The sequence below is a fragment of the Cyclopterus lumpus genome, chromosome 1 (genome assembly GCF_009769545.1).
Source record: "Cyclopterus lumpus isolate fCycLum1 chromosome 1, fCycLum1.pri, whole genome shotgun sequence".
Lineage (NCBI taxonomy): Eukaryota > Metazoa > Chordata > Actinopteri > Perciformes > Cyclopteridae > Cyclopterus > Cyclopterus lumpus.
Window position 1 is genome coordinate 23,292,504 of NC_046966.1, and position 20,000 is coordinate 23,312,503.

A 20,000-nucleotide genomic window follows, 5' to 3' on the forward strand; every position below is an offset into this window, starting at 1 on the left:
TCGATGAAGCTGTCGTCGTCTTCGTCGTCTTCGCCGACGGTCTTCTTGGGGGCGTTGCGCGTGGCGCGACCTGCGAGTCACAGAGGGAGAAGTTTTTTAGTTTTTCACGTTCCTCTGATTTCAGATTTCTTTGCTGACAACAAAAGAGGAAGTTTGACATTTTAAAATAGAATCTGGTCTGAAGTTTTCGATGCAGGCGAAACGTTTGTTACAGTTCATTAATTAAAAGAATGGAACGTGCTTTATAGTTTTTATCGTAAACATATTAATAATAATAATGAATCTAACAAACAGCGTTGGTGCTTTTGGCCCTTAATGAAATAAACGATCAGTAATCGTCTTTAAATCAGAGGACGACTGAACTGAATGTCAACGGAGGAATAAAAAAAAGAATTGGAGGGGAAATCACGTTTCTGATTAAAGAAAGAAGGGTGTGTGTGTGTGTGTGTGTGTGTGTGTGCGTGTGTAAGTTATTTCCTCTGTAGGGGGAGGGGGGGGGGGGCTCCATCGTCCCCACTGGGTTTATAGACCCTGAGGAGCTCTGTGTGTGTGTGTTTGTCTGTGTGTGTGTGTGTGTGTTTGTCTGTGTGTTTGTCTGTGTGTGTGTGTGTTTGTTGTGTGTGTGTTTGTGTGTGTGTGACCCTGAGGAGCTCTGTGTGTGTGTGTTTGTCTGTGTGTGTGTGTGTGTGTGTTTGTGTGTTTGTCTGTGTGTGTGTGTTTGTTGTGTGTGTGTTTGTCTGTGTGTGTGTGTGTTTGTCTGTGTGTGTGTGTATGTGTGTGTTTGTTGTGTGTGTGTTTGCCTGTATGCGTTTGTGCATGTGTGTTTGTGCATGTGTGTGTTTGTTGTGTGTGTGTGTTTGTCTGTGTGTGTGTATGTTTGTTGTGTGTGTTTGTCTGTGTGTGTGTTTGTGCATGTGTGTGTTTGTCTGTGTGTGTGTTTGTCTGTATGTGTTTGTGCATGTGTGTGTTTGTTGTGTGTGTTTGTCTGTGTGTGTGTTTGTGCGTGTGTGTGTGTATGTGTGTGTTTGTTGTGTGTGTGTTTGTCTGTGTGTTTGTCTGTGTGTGTGTGTTTGTGTGTGTGTTTGTGTATGTGTGTGTTTGTTGTGTGTGTGTTTGTTTTGTTTGTTTCTGTGTGTGTGTTCTTGTGTGTGTGTGTTTGTTGTGTGTGTGTGTTTGTGTGTTTGTGTTTTTGTTGTGTGTGTGTTTTTGTTGTGTGTGTGTGTTTGTTGTGTGTGTGTGTTTCTTCTTCAGGTCTCTAACCCTTTTTATATTTAGTCGTCTCTGTCTGACAATCAGACGATAAACGTGGTTTTGTCATTTCATAAACGCTGACGGTTGCGTTCGTAAATGGACTTCCGACCACTCAACGCACGTTATAGCTATATATGATATAATGTTTGAACATTTCTTTGATTAAAAGCATTAAATAACGTTTATTTTAGTGTCTTCTGATACATTAATAAGAAGGGAAACGCCTCACCTGGTTTCTTGGTGTGTTTGCATTCTTTCCTGTGAAGAGGATTTTTCCTGTCGGGGGAACAAAGAAGTCAAGTTTTATTTATTTCCTGTCATAAAATAACAATAATTAAAAAGATTAATGTTCGTTCAGACCGACGCAGCGATGCAGGCCATCAGCTCAAAAACATATAAAATATGAAACATAAATATATCAATATATCGTGAGTATTTGGGTCTTGGGTTATATATATATATATATATATATATATATATGAGGATATTTACTGAGGCACTTTTAAGCCGACGACAGGAAGAGAAGAGGTGCAACTAAATGTGTGTGTGTGTGTGTGTGTGTGTCTCAACCCCTCGCTTTACATCCAGGATGTCTGACCTGTAGCAGTCGGTGCCGTAGGGGCACTCGGGCCGATCGTCGTCCTCCTCCTCCTCCTCCTCCTCTTCCTCCTCGTAGTCGGGGTCATCGGGGTGACTGCACTCCTGGAAATGGGCCGGGTTCTTCCTGGAAGAACAAACAGACGCGCTGGAAGTGTCGCTGGTGCTGCTTTATGTGCATTTAGTTATGACAAATATCTTTTTCAAAAACAGGAACAAATAGTGGAAGTCCATTTAAACCACAAAAAAATTAAAATAACAAAAAAACAACAATTCCAGCCTGCCGATGACATTCAAACATGTTTCTCTTGAGGCTGAAGGCGGCTGCTTTGAGGAGCTTTTAGAACCTCATCCAGTTTTTTTTTTTTGTTCTTCTTTTCATGTTTATCAAGTGCACTTCATGTCATCTTTGGTGGAAGATGAGGTACATCAAAGCAACTCCCCACCCCCCCATCCCATAATCAGGCTACCTGTAGCAGCTCCTCCCGTACGGACACGGCGCTCTCAGCCGAGCTCCGGCTCCTTTGGCCTCAGATCGGCTGGTTGAATTCGCCCGTGTGGCGCTGATTATGTCCTCCTCCTCCTCCTCCTCCTCTTCCTCGTCTTTCTTCTCCTCCTCCTTCGCGGTGAAGACGTGGAGCTCGGCGCTCACCTCGGCCCTCTTGGATTGGCTCTGAAGCCGCGCTCGGCGCCGCTCCGGAGGAACATCCTGAGAATCAAACAGATAAAAAATTAAGACGGTTCTTTATGTGAAAATAATTTGACGGTCCGGCTCACTGACGGCACTCAACCGTTTTAGACTGCGCCGATTCCTCTTCCTCGTCCCTCGTTTTCCTCCTCCTCTTCCTCGGCATCTCCTCCCCGCAGAGCTCCGCCTCCTCAGGTGAGGAGGTATTGGTGGGCGTGGCCTGTTTGGCAGCTGCTGGTTTGGGGCCTTTGCTTCTCTTCCCAGCTGCCTGAACTGAAACATTGAGTATTATGTATTATTATGTATGACATTATTAAATGGATACTGAACCAATAATGCACGAGTACATCTTTACTGGTGGAGCTGCTCGAGGATAAATCTCATGGGATGTCAGATGATTAGAGGAAGAAGGAAGAAGAAGAATCATTCTGATGTGAAATCTTTTTTTTTTAATGTCTTTTCTGTAATTTCGGCATTTTTGGGGGGAAATACCAAATAGTTTGAACAGTTTAGAGGAGAGAAATATATTTAGTGAAACAAGTTGGGGACACAAGGCAAAAAAAAAAAACCCTCCTACAAGATCTTAACCGTAAAATATTAATCCGAAAAAAGTAATTTAAGATGTCAGATGAATGTAGTGCAATAACACTTTATAATAAATCACCTCTCGTTACACTATTTGTTTGGCTACATTTTTGCACTATAGTTTTGTTTGCTTTGTTAGTTAATTTAACTGACTTGTTTTAATTCCTGCTTTTATTTTGAAAAGCGCCGCATGAGTAAAGTGAAGCGCCTGTTCTCGGGAGCCTCGGGTGTCGCTGCTCGCAGCTTTTCTCCTGAACCGCTCATCCAAACCACTTTCAACCTCGACACTGAACTTCCTCGAGTTCTGAGCAACGCGCCCGCCAAGCGTGAAGTCAGACGGACGTGGGATTAAATCCACGGGACGGGGAACGTGATGGTACCTTTTGGGCTGCAGGAGGAGGAGGAGGAGGAGGCGGCGTGTGCTACCGCCGCCATCATCCACGCAGGTAGAACTCTCCCGGTTCCAGACGGAGCGTCGTCCCGCTGGTCGACCTGAACTGCTTTCGGACGAGCAGTCGCTCCCTTCATGCAACAAAAATAACATTTAAAAAAAGTCTTGGAAACAACCGCGACGCTGAACATCTGGAATTATTGACGTTAATGAAAGTTCAACTGGACCGACGCCCTGAAACCGAAGTGGAGACGCAACACTTTTCTTTTCACGTGTCTGTTGATTCGGTTTAAAGTGGCTATTACTAACGTTACTCGTATTATATTATAGTTTCCGACCGCTGTGATCCAAACATCTCCAACTCCGGAGCAAAAATAAAAAGTGATACTGTTCATGGATATTAAAAAAAAGTGTGGTAATCCGGTGAGTAAAATACCTGAGAAGTCAAAGAACTTCCGTCAAATGCAACAAGAAATATTTTTTAAAAAAGGGAAAGACACCAAAATAAGCAGCGATTCAAAAATAAAATCGGATCGATGACGTCATATACGATGACGTCATCGTATATGACGTCATATACGATGACGTCATCGTAAACCGGATGCAGATTTGGTTGCTGGGTCGAAAAAACAAACCTTGTTGGAACCCCCGTTGGCGGCGTCCAGGTCGTCCCCGTCGTTCCCGTCGTTCCCGTTGGCGGCGTCCAGGTCATCCCCGTCGTTCCCGTTGGCGGCGTCCAGGTCGTCCAGGTCGTCCCCGTCGTCCTCGTTGGCGGCGTCCCGCCGGTTCGACGGAGCCGCTGGTGGCGTCGGCGTCTGTCCGACGGGAGGCTGAGGCTCCACATCGGGAAGCTCTTCTTCTTCCAACGTCTGACTGTTTCTGTGGCAAAATAATAATAATACATGTTTGTTTTATTACGTCTCGGCTCAGATACAAGCTGCACGTGCCGTGTTCAATGCAACGTGAGCCTTCGAGTGTCCTCTTCCCGTCTGTTTGATGTAAACTTCAAACAGACGGCCATCATCGCCGAACCCCACAGACGACTTCAATCAACCGCCTCCCTAGTCTTGGCTTTTAATTCAGTCCACAGAAGAACACTTGAACCGGACCGGGGGAAGGGGGGGGGGGGGGCGGGGGGTGGTGTGAAGTACCTGGGGGTGCGGTCTCCTCCGCCCACAGCCGCCACCTGGAAGACGAACTGCCCCGGCAGCAGAGAGAACCGGGCTCCGTGATGGAGGCGGTGCCAGGCGTCCCTCTGCAGAGGTCGGGGGTCGTCGGTCGGGGTCGACTGGACGAAGCACGGGTTCAGGTGGGTCTGGAGGTCAAAGAAAAAAAAATATTTGTTTATATAATAACATAAGCATAATAATAATAATATATATTTTTTTAAAAGACATGTAATGGAGCTTTGTTCAACTCGCATCCCAAAATAAATGACGTTGAGTATACTTCCTTTATAAAAAAAGGAACTCTCTGAAGACGCTCATGTGAGACTATGAGGGCCGATCTTTGTAAATTAAATGTAAAAATAAATAATAATTTGCTCGAAGTTGCTGTGACAGTGAAGCGTTCCATTATTCGTTCGAGAGGAGACGATTTTCAAGAGACGTGCCGACGCATCGATTTCCCGTCGATGTCGTCGTGACCGAGGTGGATAACAGACCTCCGTCTGGAAAGACTCACAGTTCTCCCTTCAGGACTAAAACAATTATAATAATATTTAATTAATCCGTGGTATATGATTAGAGCAACTAAACGGAGACCTTTGTAGCAATCATTGACGGACATTAATCGTCCATCCATCGCCTTTCCTTATTTGAGGCTGGCACTGGGCGAGAGGCGGGTTTGTGTATTTCCTAATCGGGGTTTTCATGTGCAACGGCATGAGATGTCACTTTTTTTTGCTAAATTTGCTCAAATAAAGTCTCCAGGAAGCCAATCTTCTTGGTAATTAGCAGAAAACAACGTCGTCCTTCGTGGTAACAACTGAAGTACTGATCCAACTACAAGAAACACGGCATCCGGAGCTGTCTGGTGGAATGTAGACGCCTTTAAAACCAAAGCTCTCCGGTGAGCTAACGGGTAAAATCTTCCGTGTGCGGCGAGAGGACGTACCGGTTTGAGACGCAGCTGTCCGTCCAGGTTCTCCAGCAGCCCGTGGAGTCGGGACACTCTCTTGTCGCTGACCTGAGACAAGAAAAAAAGAGCTTCAGTGAAAAGTTTTTTTTTTTTTTAGGAGATGAAAAAAAACACCATCAAGAGAAAGATTCCAGTGGACCAACAATGTGTTCCACCACAGGATGAAGCATTTATGTTCTTGGTATTCATGGTCCCCAGTGGACGAATCTCAAATAATGTGGTGAGGAATTAAGAGATAATGAACAAAAGCTGCTTCTTTTTTCTTTTTTACACAGAATTCCTTAAACATTAAATATATATATAAATCGCGTATTTATAACCAGATTTTCACCTGGATTTTTTTCCCTTTAAATATAATTATTTTATTAGATTGTTTCCAGTTTCATTTTCATAATACTATTTTACAACACTTTGCATGTGGCACCAGAAGACGTGAAATCAGGAACACGTTTTAGAAGCAGAGAAGCTTCAGAGACTCTGATTACATCAGAAATACAGACACGTTACCAGTAAAACAGCGCCCCCCAGTGGTCCAGTGGAAGGCCTGCAGCTCTGCTGAAAAATCCAATTTTTAATCTAATAAATAATATAATTTGTGACTGTGACAATTTCCGAACGATGTGAAAGCCCAAATATTATTATATTATTGGATGTTTCTAAATTGTCAGCAGTTTGTGTCAAAGTATTTTAACTTTGTCTTATAGAACACGACAAAGCATTAATTGTTGTATGTTTGATTTTCCGTCACTGTTAGTCTAGATGTGATCTTGTTGATGGCTCAAGCTTAAACAATTAAAAGGAATTTTAAGGAAAAATAAAGCTTTTTAAGAAAGAATTTGTAAAAAAAAAAGTTAAACATTGGCATTGATTTAAAGTAGCAACATCATACTAATGCAATTTAATAAATATCAGCTGAAATGGCCACAGAAACACAGATTCACTGCTCGTCAATTAGTTTTCGGTGACGTAATTAGTTGTAAACTGTACCAAAAGTATTAATTTCTTTATTTGGATCAACTCATGATCAAATCCTGCTATGTATATTACACGTATACCAAATAAAAGAGACTCCCCCATGTCCCCCATGACTGTTTTACTATTATATATCTGTTATATATATATATATATATACACTGTTATTATATTATATATCATTAGATTATTATCACTCACGTATTAATGTAACAGCAGGATTTTACCAACAAACACAAATCACAAATATTTTCACATTATTAAAAAGGAAAAGCAACACATCTTCCCATTTGTGAAGCTGGAATCAAGACATTGTTTACATGATAGAATGACTAAAAACCATCAAAATAAACAAATTTTCTGTAAATTGACTAACTGATTAATCAACTAATATGTTCACGTTGACTATAAACAGTTAGCTAGTTTAATATATAACAAAACTTATTTTGTACTCCAGTACTGTACACAAGTGAAAGATTACATCCCACCACTGCATTTGCACTGCAATGTCTATTAAAGTGCATATATATATATAATAATATTATAGATTATTGCTAGTATCCAATAAACTAAAGCAATAAGGGGGGGACTCACTCCCAGTAAGGGCCCCCTGCCCAGCACCGTCTCCCCCGGCGGCAGGTGGATCGGAGCCCCGCCGCCGTCACCGTCCACTCGGGCGAGGTCGAAGCCGGACATGTGCTCATCTGTCGGGACTGGAGAGGGAGCTTCACCCCGGGTCCCCCCCGGAGCTACTCGTAGAAAAACCACACACACACACACACACAAAACATTACAACGTGTTCGCCGTGTGAACTTCAATGGAGTCTGAAAGCTGTGAGGAGAGTTTTAAGGATTTAAAGAGCGCCTCTTATCAAACTGAGCAAACGTAGTGAGCTCAGGTCACACGGGGCCATGTGGTAATATTTATATATATATATATATATATATATATATATATATATATATATATATTTTATAATATATATGTACTTGTTCCTACCTGTAGTGGAGGTACACGTGGTATTGTTTGCCTCTCCGGGTTGAAAAACAAGCACAAAAAGCGTTTCACAACTTTCAGCTACAGCCGTTGGTGTGATTCAAAACTTCCGGGATGCTGGGGAGCATGCGCAGTAGACGTCCTTTCCTGGACACCAGATTACATCCGGATTTTTGTCGATTTAAACATGTTCTGGTTTATTTGCGAATAACGTAAGCTTATCAAATTAATCTCAAGACGGTTTATGAACGATTAGATATCACTCTTTAATTCGGCCTACATATATAACGTGAATGTTCACCCGTTCATAACCATATAGAGATTTATTTTTACAACCATTAATAATTCGTCAAAAAACAAGAACTTTTTTTTTTTAATCGTAACATTTCCTCACGGAGTTTGGCGAGAGTGAGAGTGTGTGCGCGTGTGTGTGTCTGTGTGTGTGTGTGTGTGTGGCCACAAAAGTGTGTGCGATTCATCGGACGGTGACCCTTTTCACACGCATGCGCACATTGTCAGAAACTGCCCGGTGACGTAGGTCTTTGCGTGTAAACAACCCGTCTAGACATTTAAACTGTCAGCTGTCAGAGAGACGCGGAGCGACGGTCCACCGCCCGGTAAGAAACCGCTCATTGAAACAAAACAACCTCGTCGTTTCTGTGTGTACATGTGACGGAAGACATTTTGAATTCGCGTTGTCTCGGGAGAAAAAAAACAAACACGGTATTTAACCCGAAAACCGGATGTTTATCAGTCGCTATTAGCTTTCTAGCCGGTGTTACGGTTTAACATGCGACCGTGTTAATTGCGACCCCTCGCGTATACATAATAATATATACTATACGACTTAAACAATGGGGCATTCGCGAGTGCAGCTAGCTACGTGTTCCCTTCCTATTTTCAACAGCTGTCTGTAACTATGACAACAACAACGGACGCGTTGGTTCAAAGTCGCCATGTTAACACGGTCGCTTCTTAAACCGTAACACCGGGGCGGAGGCGAGCTGCAGCAGGAGCTTCCGGTGAGATCCACCCTTTGATGCAGGAAGCCGGAGCTTTGGTTAACAAATCATCTTAATTTAGACCGACTGTGCTGTTGTTTCGGAGCGGACATGTTTAAACTCGAGTTGTTTCTGTATAGGCAGAGATTTCTTTGTGTGTGTGCGTGTGTGTGCGCGCGTGAGCGTGTGTATGTGTGTGTGTGTGAGGGTGTGAGTTCTTATATCCTGCAGACGTTGCACACATGTTCGGGATATAAATAACTGCATGCATAATAACCTGTTTATTTTTATGATCCTTTTTATGCATACACACACACACACACACACACACACACACACACACACACACACACACACAGAGTTCATGTGTCTGTTTCAAGCACATTTCTGCTACTGGCTTTAACTCTTTTTATAAATACATAATATATATATATATATATATATATATATATATATATATATATGTATATGTGTGTGTTCTTATACGATTAGCATTCACCTCTTTTTGTATTCTTAATTTAAATTATTTTCCGCCTTACATTTTTAAGTTATTGTGATACTGTGTGCAGGAGGAACGAGCATTTCACTGTACGGAGTCTGTTAACTGTTCACATGACAATAAAATATCTGGAACCGTGAATCTTTTATGACTTTCTCTAAATCAAAGGACACTAAATCACGTAATAAATCAGGGGCCCAGACATTTAGGGTTTTAATCAAAAAGGCACGCGTATATATCAAATAGGTCCGTTCTCATTTTATTGTATCTTGCGTCATTCAGATATTCTAATATTTATAGGGTGTCGAGTCATTAAATATTGATTTCTGAAAATATTTAGCATTGCAGTTTAACAACGGGTGATGAATAACTGCCTCATGTGCCTGTTCATGGTCTATATTACTATACAATGTCTGTTTATTATTAACTAACAGGCTTTTGTGTACTCGAGCAAAAGGACAGAATATATCTGTGAGTTCATCTTTGCAACTGAGGAGAAAATATATATGACAGTGTGAGCTGCTCAACAAAATACAAAATAAATTGTCCCCCCTTTTGTTACATCTTCAAAGTAAATCCTGAACACCTGCATGAAGCTCCGGGACGTTGAATCCCTCTGTTTCCGCAGGCCGTCTCCAACTGTCGGGACTCCCGACCTCCGCCATGCAGCATGACCCCACGACGAGGACCTCGCCCGTGTTTGTCGTCTCGAAAAGAAGGGCCTCCCTGATGCCCGACGCCGACGCCGACGCCGACGCCGACGCCCCCGGAAAAAACTTTGCCGAGACGCTGCCGACGGAAATGAGCGTGAAGATCTTCGGCGAGCTGGACGCCGGGAGCCTGTGCAGCGCCTCGCGGGTCTGCAGGCTGTGGCACCGCATCATCGAGGGGAGCGACCAGGTGTGGAGGAGGCCGTGTCTGCCGGTCGCAGCCGTCTGTCAGAGGGAGGTCGACGGCGACAGGAGAGACGGCCTGACCTGGAAGGTGGGCGCGACTTTTAGGAAACTCAGACTGAACCAACGATTGAAAGTGACCCCAAGACACCTGAGCATTTAGCGCATTACATGTTCGAAGATTAATCTCAAAGTAATGGCCAAGTGTTCCGACGCATTACACACACACACACACACACACACACACACACACACACACACGTCGGGAGCAATTTGGGGTTCATCGTCTTCTTCAGTATTTCCTTAAATTGACCTTAGTGACAATTTAAACACCAGTTCCCGATCAGGTGTGAGTTCTGATTGTTTGCGTGACCTTCACCAAAAAAATGACACCAAAAGTAATCAGGATAACTTTTAGTGGAGAGCCCCATGCAGCTCGGGCCTAGAAAATACTCTAGAGGTCAAAAGGTCACGTGGAAAATGTCAGACGAGGCCGGAGGCTTAGATGGAGAAACTCCCGTTATTTATGAAGGAAATATGAAACTGGGTTCCCCCCATTGGGATTGTTATCAGCCCACTGGAAGTTACCACCCCCGTTCTTGGACCGGCCCGTCTCCTCCCTGCAGGTCACGCTGGTGAAGAACTACACCCGCAGCTGTGTGAAGAGGGACTGGCTGAGAGGTCGCTACAGCCACGTGAGGTCAGCGGGGGAGCTGATCGGCAGGAAGATGGCGCCGCTGGACGCTGAGACCTGGGGGGAGATCCTGCAGGCCGAGCTGGACCGATGAGCGACGGCGTCCGAGGATTTTATTCGAAGCACCTCAGGCACTTTGAGTGCCTGATTTTTAAAAGAATTTTTGACTCTAATATATTTGAAGTTGTGTCCCCTGCCTTCGCCCTATGTCAGCTGGGATAGGCTCAGCGCCCCCGGCGACCCTAATGATGATAAGCTGTATTGAAAAATGGATGGATGGATGGATATTTGAAGTTTGCAAATACACACAAACAATTGTACATAGTTTTTTTTAAGAAAAAAAAAAAAAAAAAAGATCATGGAGGGCACAAAATTGACATTTTGAGTGAATTAATTTAAGTAATTTCATATTTTTTATGTAAAAATGGCTGAAAATCACATCTTTGTGAAGCGTGTGATGCAGTTTTTGTTGTTTGAAAAGTTCATTCAACTCTCACCAGCTTTTTTTATGCTGTTTTCAGTGGAGGTGCATTTCATTTTTCTTTATCATGTCGACGGATGTGTCTTTACACCGGAGGACAAACCACAACAAAGCTATAGCTGCTCGACAAAAATAAAATGATAAAACACTGCACCTGCTTAGTATTTGGTTTAATAACATTGTAACTTTATTGCGTCTGTTACAACATATATAATATAATGCAGATGTTTGTCTTTACATCAAGTTTCAGCTGTAAAATCCTCTCTAAAGAATACATTGTTGAACACACCGGCAGAATAAAGCACAAGAAGAAGGAGAGTTACGTTTTGTTGTCAGGGCAAAATGTCCTTTTTTAGCAATAGTGTTGTTTTTTTCTTCTCATATTTTTTCAGATTGATAAAGAAACAAATGATAGAAGGAAACTAAAGAACAAGAGACGAGGAGAAAGAAATGAGATGATGATTAAAAAAAAGTGTTATCATGATTTCAAAATAACATTTTGCAAAAACTGTTGTGAAATAAATGTGGGGAGTCATCATTGCCACCGCATTTGACATTTTAAATACTGGAACAAGATGAATCGATATGTTCAGTGACAGAACTGTGACTTTTTTTTTTTTAAAGCAATGCAAAAACAAACTGTTATTATTATTACGTGTAATCAATGTCTTTTATATTCGGACTAAAATTGGGAATTTAAAATAAACACAGACCACTCATAATGACATTGCCCCCCCCCGCCCCCCATACCTTTATTTTGAAAGACGCAACCGGAAGCCCCGCACTGCGGAGCTTGACTCTGGTCCCTCCCTCAGCATCCCGCATCATCCGCTGCCTTCTCCCTCCTCACGGGACCCCTCGAATTGACCCCGCATCACAGACACACAAAGCCGGGATCATGGACGACGTCCCTCCGATCGTCAACATCTCCATCTCCCTGCGGATCCAGCCCAACGAGGGACCCGTGTTCTTCAAGGTGGACGGGACCCGGTTCGGCCAGACCAGGACCATCAAACTGCTCACGGGCTCCAAATACAAGATCGAGGTGGTGTTGAAGCCCGGAAACGTCGAGGCCATGTAAGAGGAAATATCATTTAAACCAATATTATAATAATAATAATTATTATTATTATGATTCCCTTCGTCATGCAGCAGGAGGCCACGCGGGGCAATCTCTTATCTAATTAAAAATAATAATTAATACAAGTCACGCGTCCTTTGGGGTAAGAAGCGTTTCAATAAATACAATTTATACCGATTATTAATACAGAAATAACGCCGCGCATGTCTCCGTCGGCCTTCCTCCCGCATGCATCCGATATCCGCCTGAATAAATCATCACGCGGATCGTGTGCGTGACGTTGTGTGCGCGTGCGTGCGTGCGTGTGTGTTTTGTCGTGCGGTTCATCGCTCGTGGCGACCGGAAGCGTCGTCTCTCCGCCGTTGTACAAAACCGACGCAAACAGCGCTCGTGCACGTTGCGCACGCGATCACACGCAGAGAGGAAAGGTGTTAATAATAGTTAATGAGTAAAATAACACGAGATACATCATGTAGAATTAATGAGGGCAAAACAGGATTTATAGATTATTTAGTGGTCGTATATATTGACATTTTTTCCATAACTCAAAACAGCCAAGTCAATTATGCTAGCATTAGTGTTTTTCTTACAGTATATAAAGAGCTATCACTTAAAGGGACAGTACAGCATTTAGGGGGATCTATTGGCAGAAATGGAATATAATATGATATCTTACGGAAAAGTTGCCAATTTCTGCTCTCTACACGCCTTTTCAAAATAAATGTTGGTCTTCGCAGGAAACTAAAGAGATTTACTTAGTTTATGAAAAGATCGTAGTTTGGGTTTGAATAACTGCGTCACAATTTAAAATCAACGCTGACTTGGCACATTGGAGAAGTTGGTCTTTCTGCCGGAAAGGGTTCATTTGATTTATTCCCTCAGTAAACATGAGTTTTTGGTATAGTTTCTTCTTCAATACAGCGTGATGTTCATTTAGTAAATTCTGGTCCATTTAGAGTCAAACAGACCATAAAGCAGGGTATGCTTTAAGGCGGGGCTTACTGTAATTGACAGGTCTCTAACAGAGCCGTGTATGATGTCACTCCTCCGCATTCCAAATATGCTAACTTCTGTTCATTGATTGGGAAAAAACAAACCAACATGGCGACAGCCGTAATCCAAGATGGACAACGTCCCCTTCTTGGTATCCCGGCTACGGTTTCAATCTGCAACCTCGCCTCAGATCCAACACACACACACACACACACACACACACACACACACTGCGCCTTCAAACGCCCTCAATGCGGCCTCCGTCTGCTTGTCGTGTTTCCCCACAGCAACATGAACATCGGAGGCATCGTCTTCCCGCTGGAGCAGCAGTCCAGGGACGAGGAGTCGGTGGTCTACCACGCGCTGTACGACACCGAGGGCGTCCCGCACACCAAGAGCGGAGACCGGCAACCCGTCCAAGTCGGCATGGAGGTGAGACCACCTGAGCCGCATGTCAGACGGCTGTGCGTGAATGTTACTCTTCTTCTTCTTTGATGCATCAAATTAAAGTGCTTTTGTGTCTCTCCCCCCACGTCCAGTTCAGCAAAGCGGGCACGTTCGAGACGCTCTGGCAGGCGAAATACTACAACTACTACAAGCGTGAGCACTGCCAGTTCGGCAACAAATTCAGCAGCATCGAGTACGAGTGCAAGCCCAACGAGACGCGGACCCTCATGTGGATCAACAAGGAGGCGTTCAACTGAGCCGGCTCGCCCCTCCACCGGTCCACCCAAGCAGAGGACATCAGTTGCACCAGGACTTTGAAACATCAGCACCCCCCCCCCCCCCCCCCAAAAAAAAAAAACATCTTAAAGGTGTGCATCAAGTAAGAAAAGGGTCAAGTGTTTGTGTTGTTGGAGCAGAGGGACACTGGTCTTTGTAAAGGTTGTTTTTGTTTTCTTTGCTGCTTTCAGCAATTGGTGCTTCACGCGCCAGCGCTCGCCAATAGTTTAGATAATATTCAGAAGCCGTGAACAACGACGTGTTGCGTATTGCTCATGTTTGCCAGCGAGGCCGAATTCAAGATGTTTTTATATTTAAAAAAAAAAGGGGAGATGAAGGCACAGAACGTAGGAAAAGATCTAAAGGCTTAAAAAAGTGCATTTTCCTCTTAAAAAAAAGAAGCGCTCGTGTATCCGTTTAAAACAACAACAAAGCTCCCGTCCCTCACCGCGTGGGTTTGACTTCCTTTCAGGAAAGTTGCGTAAAGCAGGAGGACTAAAGGAACAATCGGACATTTTCTTTTTTGGAGATACTGTTTGCGGGGTCATCTTCCTCTCAGTCGCACGAGAAGATTTATACACATTTCATCTCCAGAGGATTCATTTAACCTCGTAACGCGTCCAATTGTTTTACTTCCCAGTTCAGATCTAATGCAGCATTGGTCCCATTGGATGCAGCCTAAATCAGCATATTCATACGCGGGGGAAATCTACATTTAAAGCCACGTGACGTACATTTAGACATTTTGACTTTCTCCCTTTTCGTTAGGGCCAATCAAAAGAGAGAGAGATAGAAAAAAAAAGCTTTACAACTAATGCAAATCTGTCAGATTTTGCTTGCTAACACGCTAGTTAGCATCTTGTTGACAGTACGGACGGCGCTTCACGATGACGTCGGGACTTTTGCTGTGATTGGTCACCGCTACCAGCAATGTCTCCTGTTTCTGCTCCGGTTCAATAAACATGATGCAGCATGTTGTCGTTTTACTTCTGATGGAGCTACGCTAGCAGTGCCTCGTGCTAAGCTAGGCTAAACACAGGGCTTATCTTTTACGGACGCGCACCCAAATTATACATGGATCTTCTCATCTTACTCTGGGAGGAGAGATTAAACGAGTGTTTTACCACAAAAAATGTTCTGCCGGTTCCTTTAACAAAATGTTACCCCCGGATATAGTTAAATGTATCGCAGCACAAGTTGTGAGGAGCCGAGCGCACCAGCTTAGCAGGGTGTCAGCTGAAGACCAGGATGGAGGACACCTATGGGTGGAGGGAGAATTTCATCTTATTTATAAAACTGTGTGGATGTGTCTGTGAGAGAGAGGAGACGACGTGTGAAAGTGTGTATATCGTGATAGGTTTGTGTATTGTGTTGTTGGAGGAATCCACCCGATACACATAAACACGGTTTCCCAGCAGAAAATATTTAAACGAGGCAAAAATGTGCAAACGTTCTGATTCTGATATCAATCCACCAGAAATGAAAGTTCGAGAGCTGCCATTTAAAAAACAACAAAAAGCAAACAAAAAAAACCATTTCTGTTGGAATGAACCAAACTTCTATGAGATCTAACAACCAATCAGATTCAACAAATCCTACGAAAAATACCAAAACCAACAGGGTCTGTCTCACGACTCTCTGACTTCCTGTCTGTGGCTGCGAGCCCATTGGTTCCCATGAAGTTGTAAATCTTTAAAAACACAAGTATATAGTTGTGTGTGTGTGTGAAAAAAAAGGGTTATATAATGCCCTAAAACTGTTTTTTAATCAAACAAATAGGAGAATATGTTGCATTTGTTGGGGACTATTTTCAGCGGCGGATTAATCCACATGTGGTGCTCTTGAGTGTTTGTGGCAGCAGGACGGTGTGTGTGTTTGTGATTGAGTTAAAATAAAGTAGAGTGTGTGTTCATTGGGATGAAGGAACATGTCATCCAGTCCAACGCCGAGCAGAAACATCCACGGTTGGTTTTGGTCTTTTTTTAAATCATTTGTTGTCGTCCTTCTGCTGAAACGGGTCTTTTATTTGGAGGTGCAAGTGCCTCACTTTGTGTTTTAATTTGTGCCGCCACAATTATTATTTATTTATTTTGCTCTGTTTTCTCCTGAAGTGCATGGTTGTATTTATTTTTGCCAAATATGATCTGTTTGTTTGTTTTGTCGAGATCTCTCAACGCATAAAGCTCGCTGTTTTGTTATGTGCAAAGTGTATTTGTCAATAAAACAATATACTGAACCAATATTATTGCAGTTATTATAAGTGGTGGAGGAAGTATACAGATCCTGAAGTAAAGGTACTAATGTGTTACACATAAAAGCCCTGCGTTGAAAATGTTTCTTCAATAAAAGCATGCAAGTATAATCAGGAAAATGTACTTGTTAAGTGTTAAAAGCAATAAAATGTCTCCTGTGACTGTCATACTATTAAATAATCTATCATTTGATTATTATCACTCGTGAATTAATGTAAAAATACAAATTAATTTAAATGAAAAATGACTTAAACCATTGAAAAAGTTGCCAAATAATTGTCTGTCTGTCAACTAATTAATTAATCAAATAATAGTTGTGGCTGTAATTATTTATTGTTGGGTAACTTCATTTATATTAAGACATTTTTCAAAAGCTCTTCATATTTTTGTGGTTTGAAAACATAATAAGTAAAGTCTTTGACAGTGGTCCTCTCTGAAATGTAGAGCAGTAGAAGTGGCATGAAAGGAAAAATATTCAAGTAAGAGACAAGTACCCCAAAATGTGTACTTAAGTACGGTAGCCTCTGCAGTTTTGTGACTGTATAGCTTTAAAACATTACATGTAAGAAGGATCTATCACTCTTCTATATCTGTCCGTTGCACACACAAAAATAGCCTGACATATAAACATGTAACATGTAAACCATTAAGCACAGAAACTATGGTGTACTTGTATTATAAGAGGCAGATTATGCACACTGTTGCTGGGTTGGAGGCCTATACCACTTACATTGAGGGTAAGTGCACTCTGTTATGCTTGTTGAAATAGAGGTTAGCTTAGCACCTATTAAAGAAGAACACACGATTGTGTTGCAGTGAAAACATGATGATTGGTGTTTGTTTTATTCGAGATCTCGGATGTTTTCTCCTCAGCAACGGTGAGAGAGAAAATACAGTTTATGGCTATATACCATTTTTTTTTTCCTCCCTCAAAGATTGCGTGTGTTTAAGATGATGAATCACTCTTTGAAAAAACAACAACAACAACAACAGCCCAACAACTTAATTTTGCCCTGAGCAAATAAATAAATGTTATGGATCCCTCTCCCCCCCCAAAAAAGCTTATGCCACCAAGCTGCATTCTGGGAAAATGTATGTAAGAAAAATATGATATTGTATTGTAAACATCAGCTCAGACTTGTTATTAGCATGCACATTAATCAGATCAGGATTTTTTTTTTTAAACAACAAGTTGTACTATTATATGTGTGACGTGTCTGGATTATTATTACTGCGACATTAATGTTAATGTTGCATTTCACTTCGGTCCACGGAGGCGACACAGAGGGGGCTATTTTGTCCGCTTTTATGAAATAGAGTTATACCTCCTCTTCATAGACGAGCTTTGGTTTGCACCTACTCCTCCTCCTCGCTCCCTCTTCACTCTCCCCCTCTTTCTCTCTCTCTCTCTCCCTCTCTCTCCCCCCTCTGCGGCTCTATCTGCTGGCGCTGCAGTGAATCTCTCCCCCGCTGTCAGAAACCGTAAAGTCAGACAGCCGGTGGTCGGTATCGTACCGTTAAAAGTCAGAAACCTCGTCGAAACGTCGTCTTTATCTGCGCGCGACGATCCGCCAACGGAGCTTTAAATCACCCTCCGAGCAGCTTCAGACCCCCCCTCTGCAGCAAACATGGTAAGATAAATGTTATGTCTTTATTTATTTTAAATTATAAACGTCTCGTTGTGCAAAAAAAACAGCTTCTCCTCCTTCGACTGTTAGCTTCAGGACTAGCACCCAAAGCTAGCTAAGCTATCGTTAGCTAATGCTGTCATTTAAATATAAATAGTAATAAAAGGAGCGTAGCGGTTTTTTAGTTTTTGTTTGTGACAACGTCGTTTAATTGTTGTGTTATTTATGCGTCTGTCAACGGACGTACTGTCACACACCCGGGGCTTAAAGTACCGTCGATGTGTGTCTAAAGGCTCGTTAGCTGTGGGAGGAAATACTAGGAAGGTTTAGCTGCCTAGCTAGCTGGAGGCGCGTCAAGTGCGCAACAGAAGTGCGCAGCGCGGCGACGACGGAAGTGTCGTAATTTTAACAAATAAAAAACCAAAATAAATGAGGGAAGAAAAACTACGCTGCACATACACTAATAATAATAAACACAGACATTGAATAAAACAATAAACAGTGCAATAAAGATGCATATAATAATTTAAAGAATATGGTAAACAAAAAAACATAACATTACTTATCGCCTGAATGCATATCTAGGACTGCAATTATCGATAATGTACATGATTATTATTATTATTATTATTTATTTTCCTACGTGTGCTACGTGATCTTAATTTGCCCGTGCATCATTCAAAGGTTATGTAATTTGCAATGATGTACAGTGTTGGAGGAAGTACTCGCAAAATAAGGTACACAACACTGAATAAATACACTCTCACAAGTAAAAGTACAACAGCATTAGCTTCAAAACCTGCGCACATGACACATTTCCAGATTGATGTGTATATTATTGGAATATATTATGCATGCGTGAATGTATTCATCGCTTTAATGTTGCAGCTACACGCACGCAAGGTGTGTGCCAGCTTCATCGGCAGTTCGCTTTTCTTGCTTTTATTTTGAAAAGATGTTGACCGGAAGTATTAGGGTTAGGGATCGTCTTATGTGAGAAATGGCAGATTAGTCGGTGCACCGTCAGGCGTTCTCTGTTGTGGTTGATTAACTCATTCTAAGTTGTTTTGGGGGGGGTAATAGCTGTCTGACATTAAGACCATCTAGTTGTTAATTAAAATGCTTTAATTTAATGGTAGAAAGATGTTTGATCGGAAAAAATAAATGGGAAACTATGAAAGGCCCATCAGGTACATTTAGGATTTGTGGGCTGTGTAGAATACAGGTGACTGGAGCAACAGCTGATAGTTATAATAAGGCAAATAACAGCCCAAAATGAACTAAAGAGCATGTTATTTTATTAGCTGGTGAGGAAATAACATTCAGAAATATATATATATATATATATATATATATATATATATATATATATATATATATATATATATATATTAATATTAAAAAGAGAGAGTATGTGGAGAGAGAAAGGAGATGTAACAAAAGTCCCCGGAAAACCGTGGACGTCACTATTTACGTGGTATTTGTCTTGGTGACGGTTTTAAGGTCTAAACTCTCCGGACATTAAATTCGGAGCCACAAATTGCCCGCATGGAAATTATTTTTTTTTTAACATTTCCTCATTTCGTGGAGGCAGGTAACGGTTATTATCGTACCCACACCGGCCCCGTTACATCACACAGACGGACGGACTGGTTGAGGTATCTGGGATGTTCCAATTCAGGCGATTTTATTTAATTTTTTTTGGAGAGTTCTTGTTGCGCCAACGACAGTAAATAGGTCGGCAGGTATGTGTTGTAACATTCGTGTGAGTGTTTCCCTTTAGAGTTCAAGTCTTAATGCGAGTTAAAAACGGATCGATGGATCCTAAATTGTGTGGAAATGATTACCCTAGTTCTGCCACGAGTAAGAATACGCCCACACTGAGACAGCTGAATTTTGAAAACGCATCTTTCTTTCTTTTTTCTCTCTCTCTCCGCTCGGGCCCTCCAGTCCAATAAACTGCTGCTTTTCATACAAGATTTAGAAACGATGACATATACACCGTCTTTTTATGCAATGAAGAATTGTAATTAGTTTACTTTCACTTTTTCTTTACCAGGATAATCCTACTATTATCCTACTATATAACTGGATTTTGAGTATTTTGTCGGGCAATATATGATCATAAGATACTG

General features: G+C 42.1%; 6 protein-coding genes across 8 annotated transcripts in view; 4 read left to right on the forward strand and 2 right to left on the reverse strand.

Moving 5' to 3' along the window:
- The window catches only part of aplf (aprataxin and PNKP like factor), a 12,008-nt gene extending 4,250 nt beyond the window's left edge, over positions 1 to 7,758 (reverse strand). Inside the window, exons 1-12 of one of the 2 annotated variants that reach the window (XM_034536004.1) lie at positions 7,624 to 7,758; positions 7,218 to 7,372; positions 5,628 to 5,699; positions 4,664 to 4,827; positions 4,240 to 4,391; positions 4,148 to 4,197; positions 3,502 to 3,643; positions 2,640 to 2,809; positions 2,319 to 2,557; positions 1,850 to 1,975; positions 1,481 to 1,527; positions 1 to 70 (exon numbers count right to left, since the gene is read on the reverse strand). The exon at positions 1 to 70 is cut by the window's left edge and continues 96 nt beyond it. In XM_034536004.1, coding sequence (XP_034391895.1) covers positions 1 to 70; positions 1,481 to 1,527; positions 1,850 to 1,975; positions 2,319 to 2,557; positions 2,640 to 2,809; positions 3,502 to 3,643; positions 4,148 to 4,197; positions 4,240 to 4,391; positions 4,664 to 4,827; positions 5,628 to 5,699; positions 7,218 to 7,319 — 1,334 coding nt within the window. In that variant the 5' untranslated portion in view covers positions 7,320 to 7,372; positions 7,624 to 7,758. Of the gene's footprint in view, positions 71 to 1,480; positions 1,528 to 1,849; positions 1,976 to 2,318; positions 2,558 to 2,639; positions 2,810 to 3,501; positions 3,644 to 4,147; positions 4,392 to 4,663; positions 4,828 to 5,627; positions 5,700 to 7,217; positions 7,373 to 7,623 lie in introns of both variants that reach the window. The other variant, XM_034535996.1, reaches the window with a different exon arrangement.
- Positions 1 to 20,000, forward strand: part of LOC117732764 (E3 ubiquitin-protein ligase TRIM21-like) — a 299,335-nt gene that overhangs the window by 254,899 nt on the left and 24,436 nt on the right. The window lies entirely within an intron of this gene.
- The window catches only part of LOC117732666 (E3 ubiquitin-protein ligase TRIM21-like), a 703,346-nt gene that overhangs the window by 84,500 nt on the left and 598,846 nt on the right, over positions 1 to 20,000 (reverse strand). The window lies entirely within an intron of this gene.
- LOC117733218 (F-box only protein 48) lies at positions 8,068 to 11,341 on the forward strand. Its single transcript, XM_034536676.1, has 3 exons — positions 8,068 to 8,237; positions 9,749 to 10,104; positions 10,640 to 11,341. Exons 2-3 carry the CDS (start codon positions 9,784 to 9,786, stop codon positions 10,799 to 10,801), a joined length of 483 nt encoding a protein of 160 aa, XP_034392567.1. The 5' UTR covers positions 8,068 to 8,237; positions 9,749 to 9,783; the 3' UTR covers positions 10,802 to 11,341.
- cnrip1a (cannabinoid receptor interacting protein 1a) lies at positions 11,953 to 16,225 on the forward strand. The gene is made up of 3 exons (XM_034536664.1): positions 11,953 to 12,265; positions 13,550 to 13,694; positions 13,802 to 16,225. Exons 1-3 carry the CDS (start codon positions 12,087 to 12,089, stop codon positions 13,964 to 13,966), a joined length of 489 nt encoding a protein of 162 aa, XP_034392555.1. The 5' UTR covers positions 11,953 to 12,086; the 3' UTR covers positions 13,967 to 16,225.
- Positions 17,591 to 20,000, forward strand: part of ppp3r1b (protein phosphatase 3 (formerly 2B), regulatory s1ubunit B, alpha isoform, b) — a 22,262-nt gene continuing 19,852 nt past the window's right edge. The window contains exon 1 of the mRNA XM_034536659.1: positions 17,591 to 17,868. Coding sequence (XP_034392550.1) covers positions 17,866 to 17,868 — 3 coding nt within the window. The 5' untranslated portion in view covers positions 17,591 to 17,865. The remainder of the gene's footprint in view (positions 17,869 to 20,000) is intronic.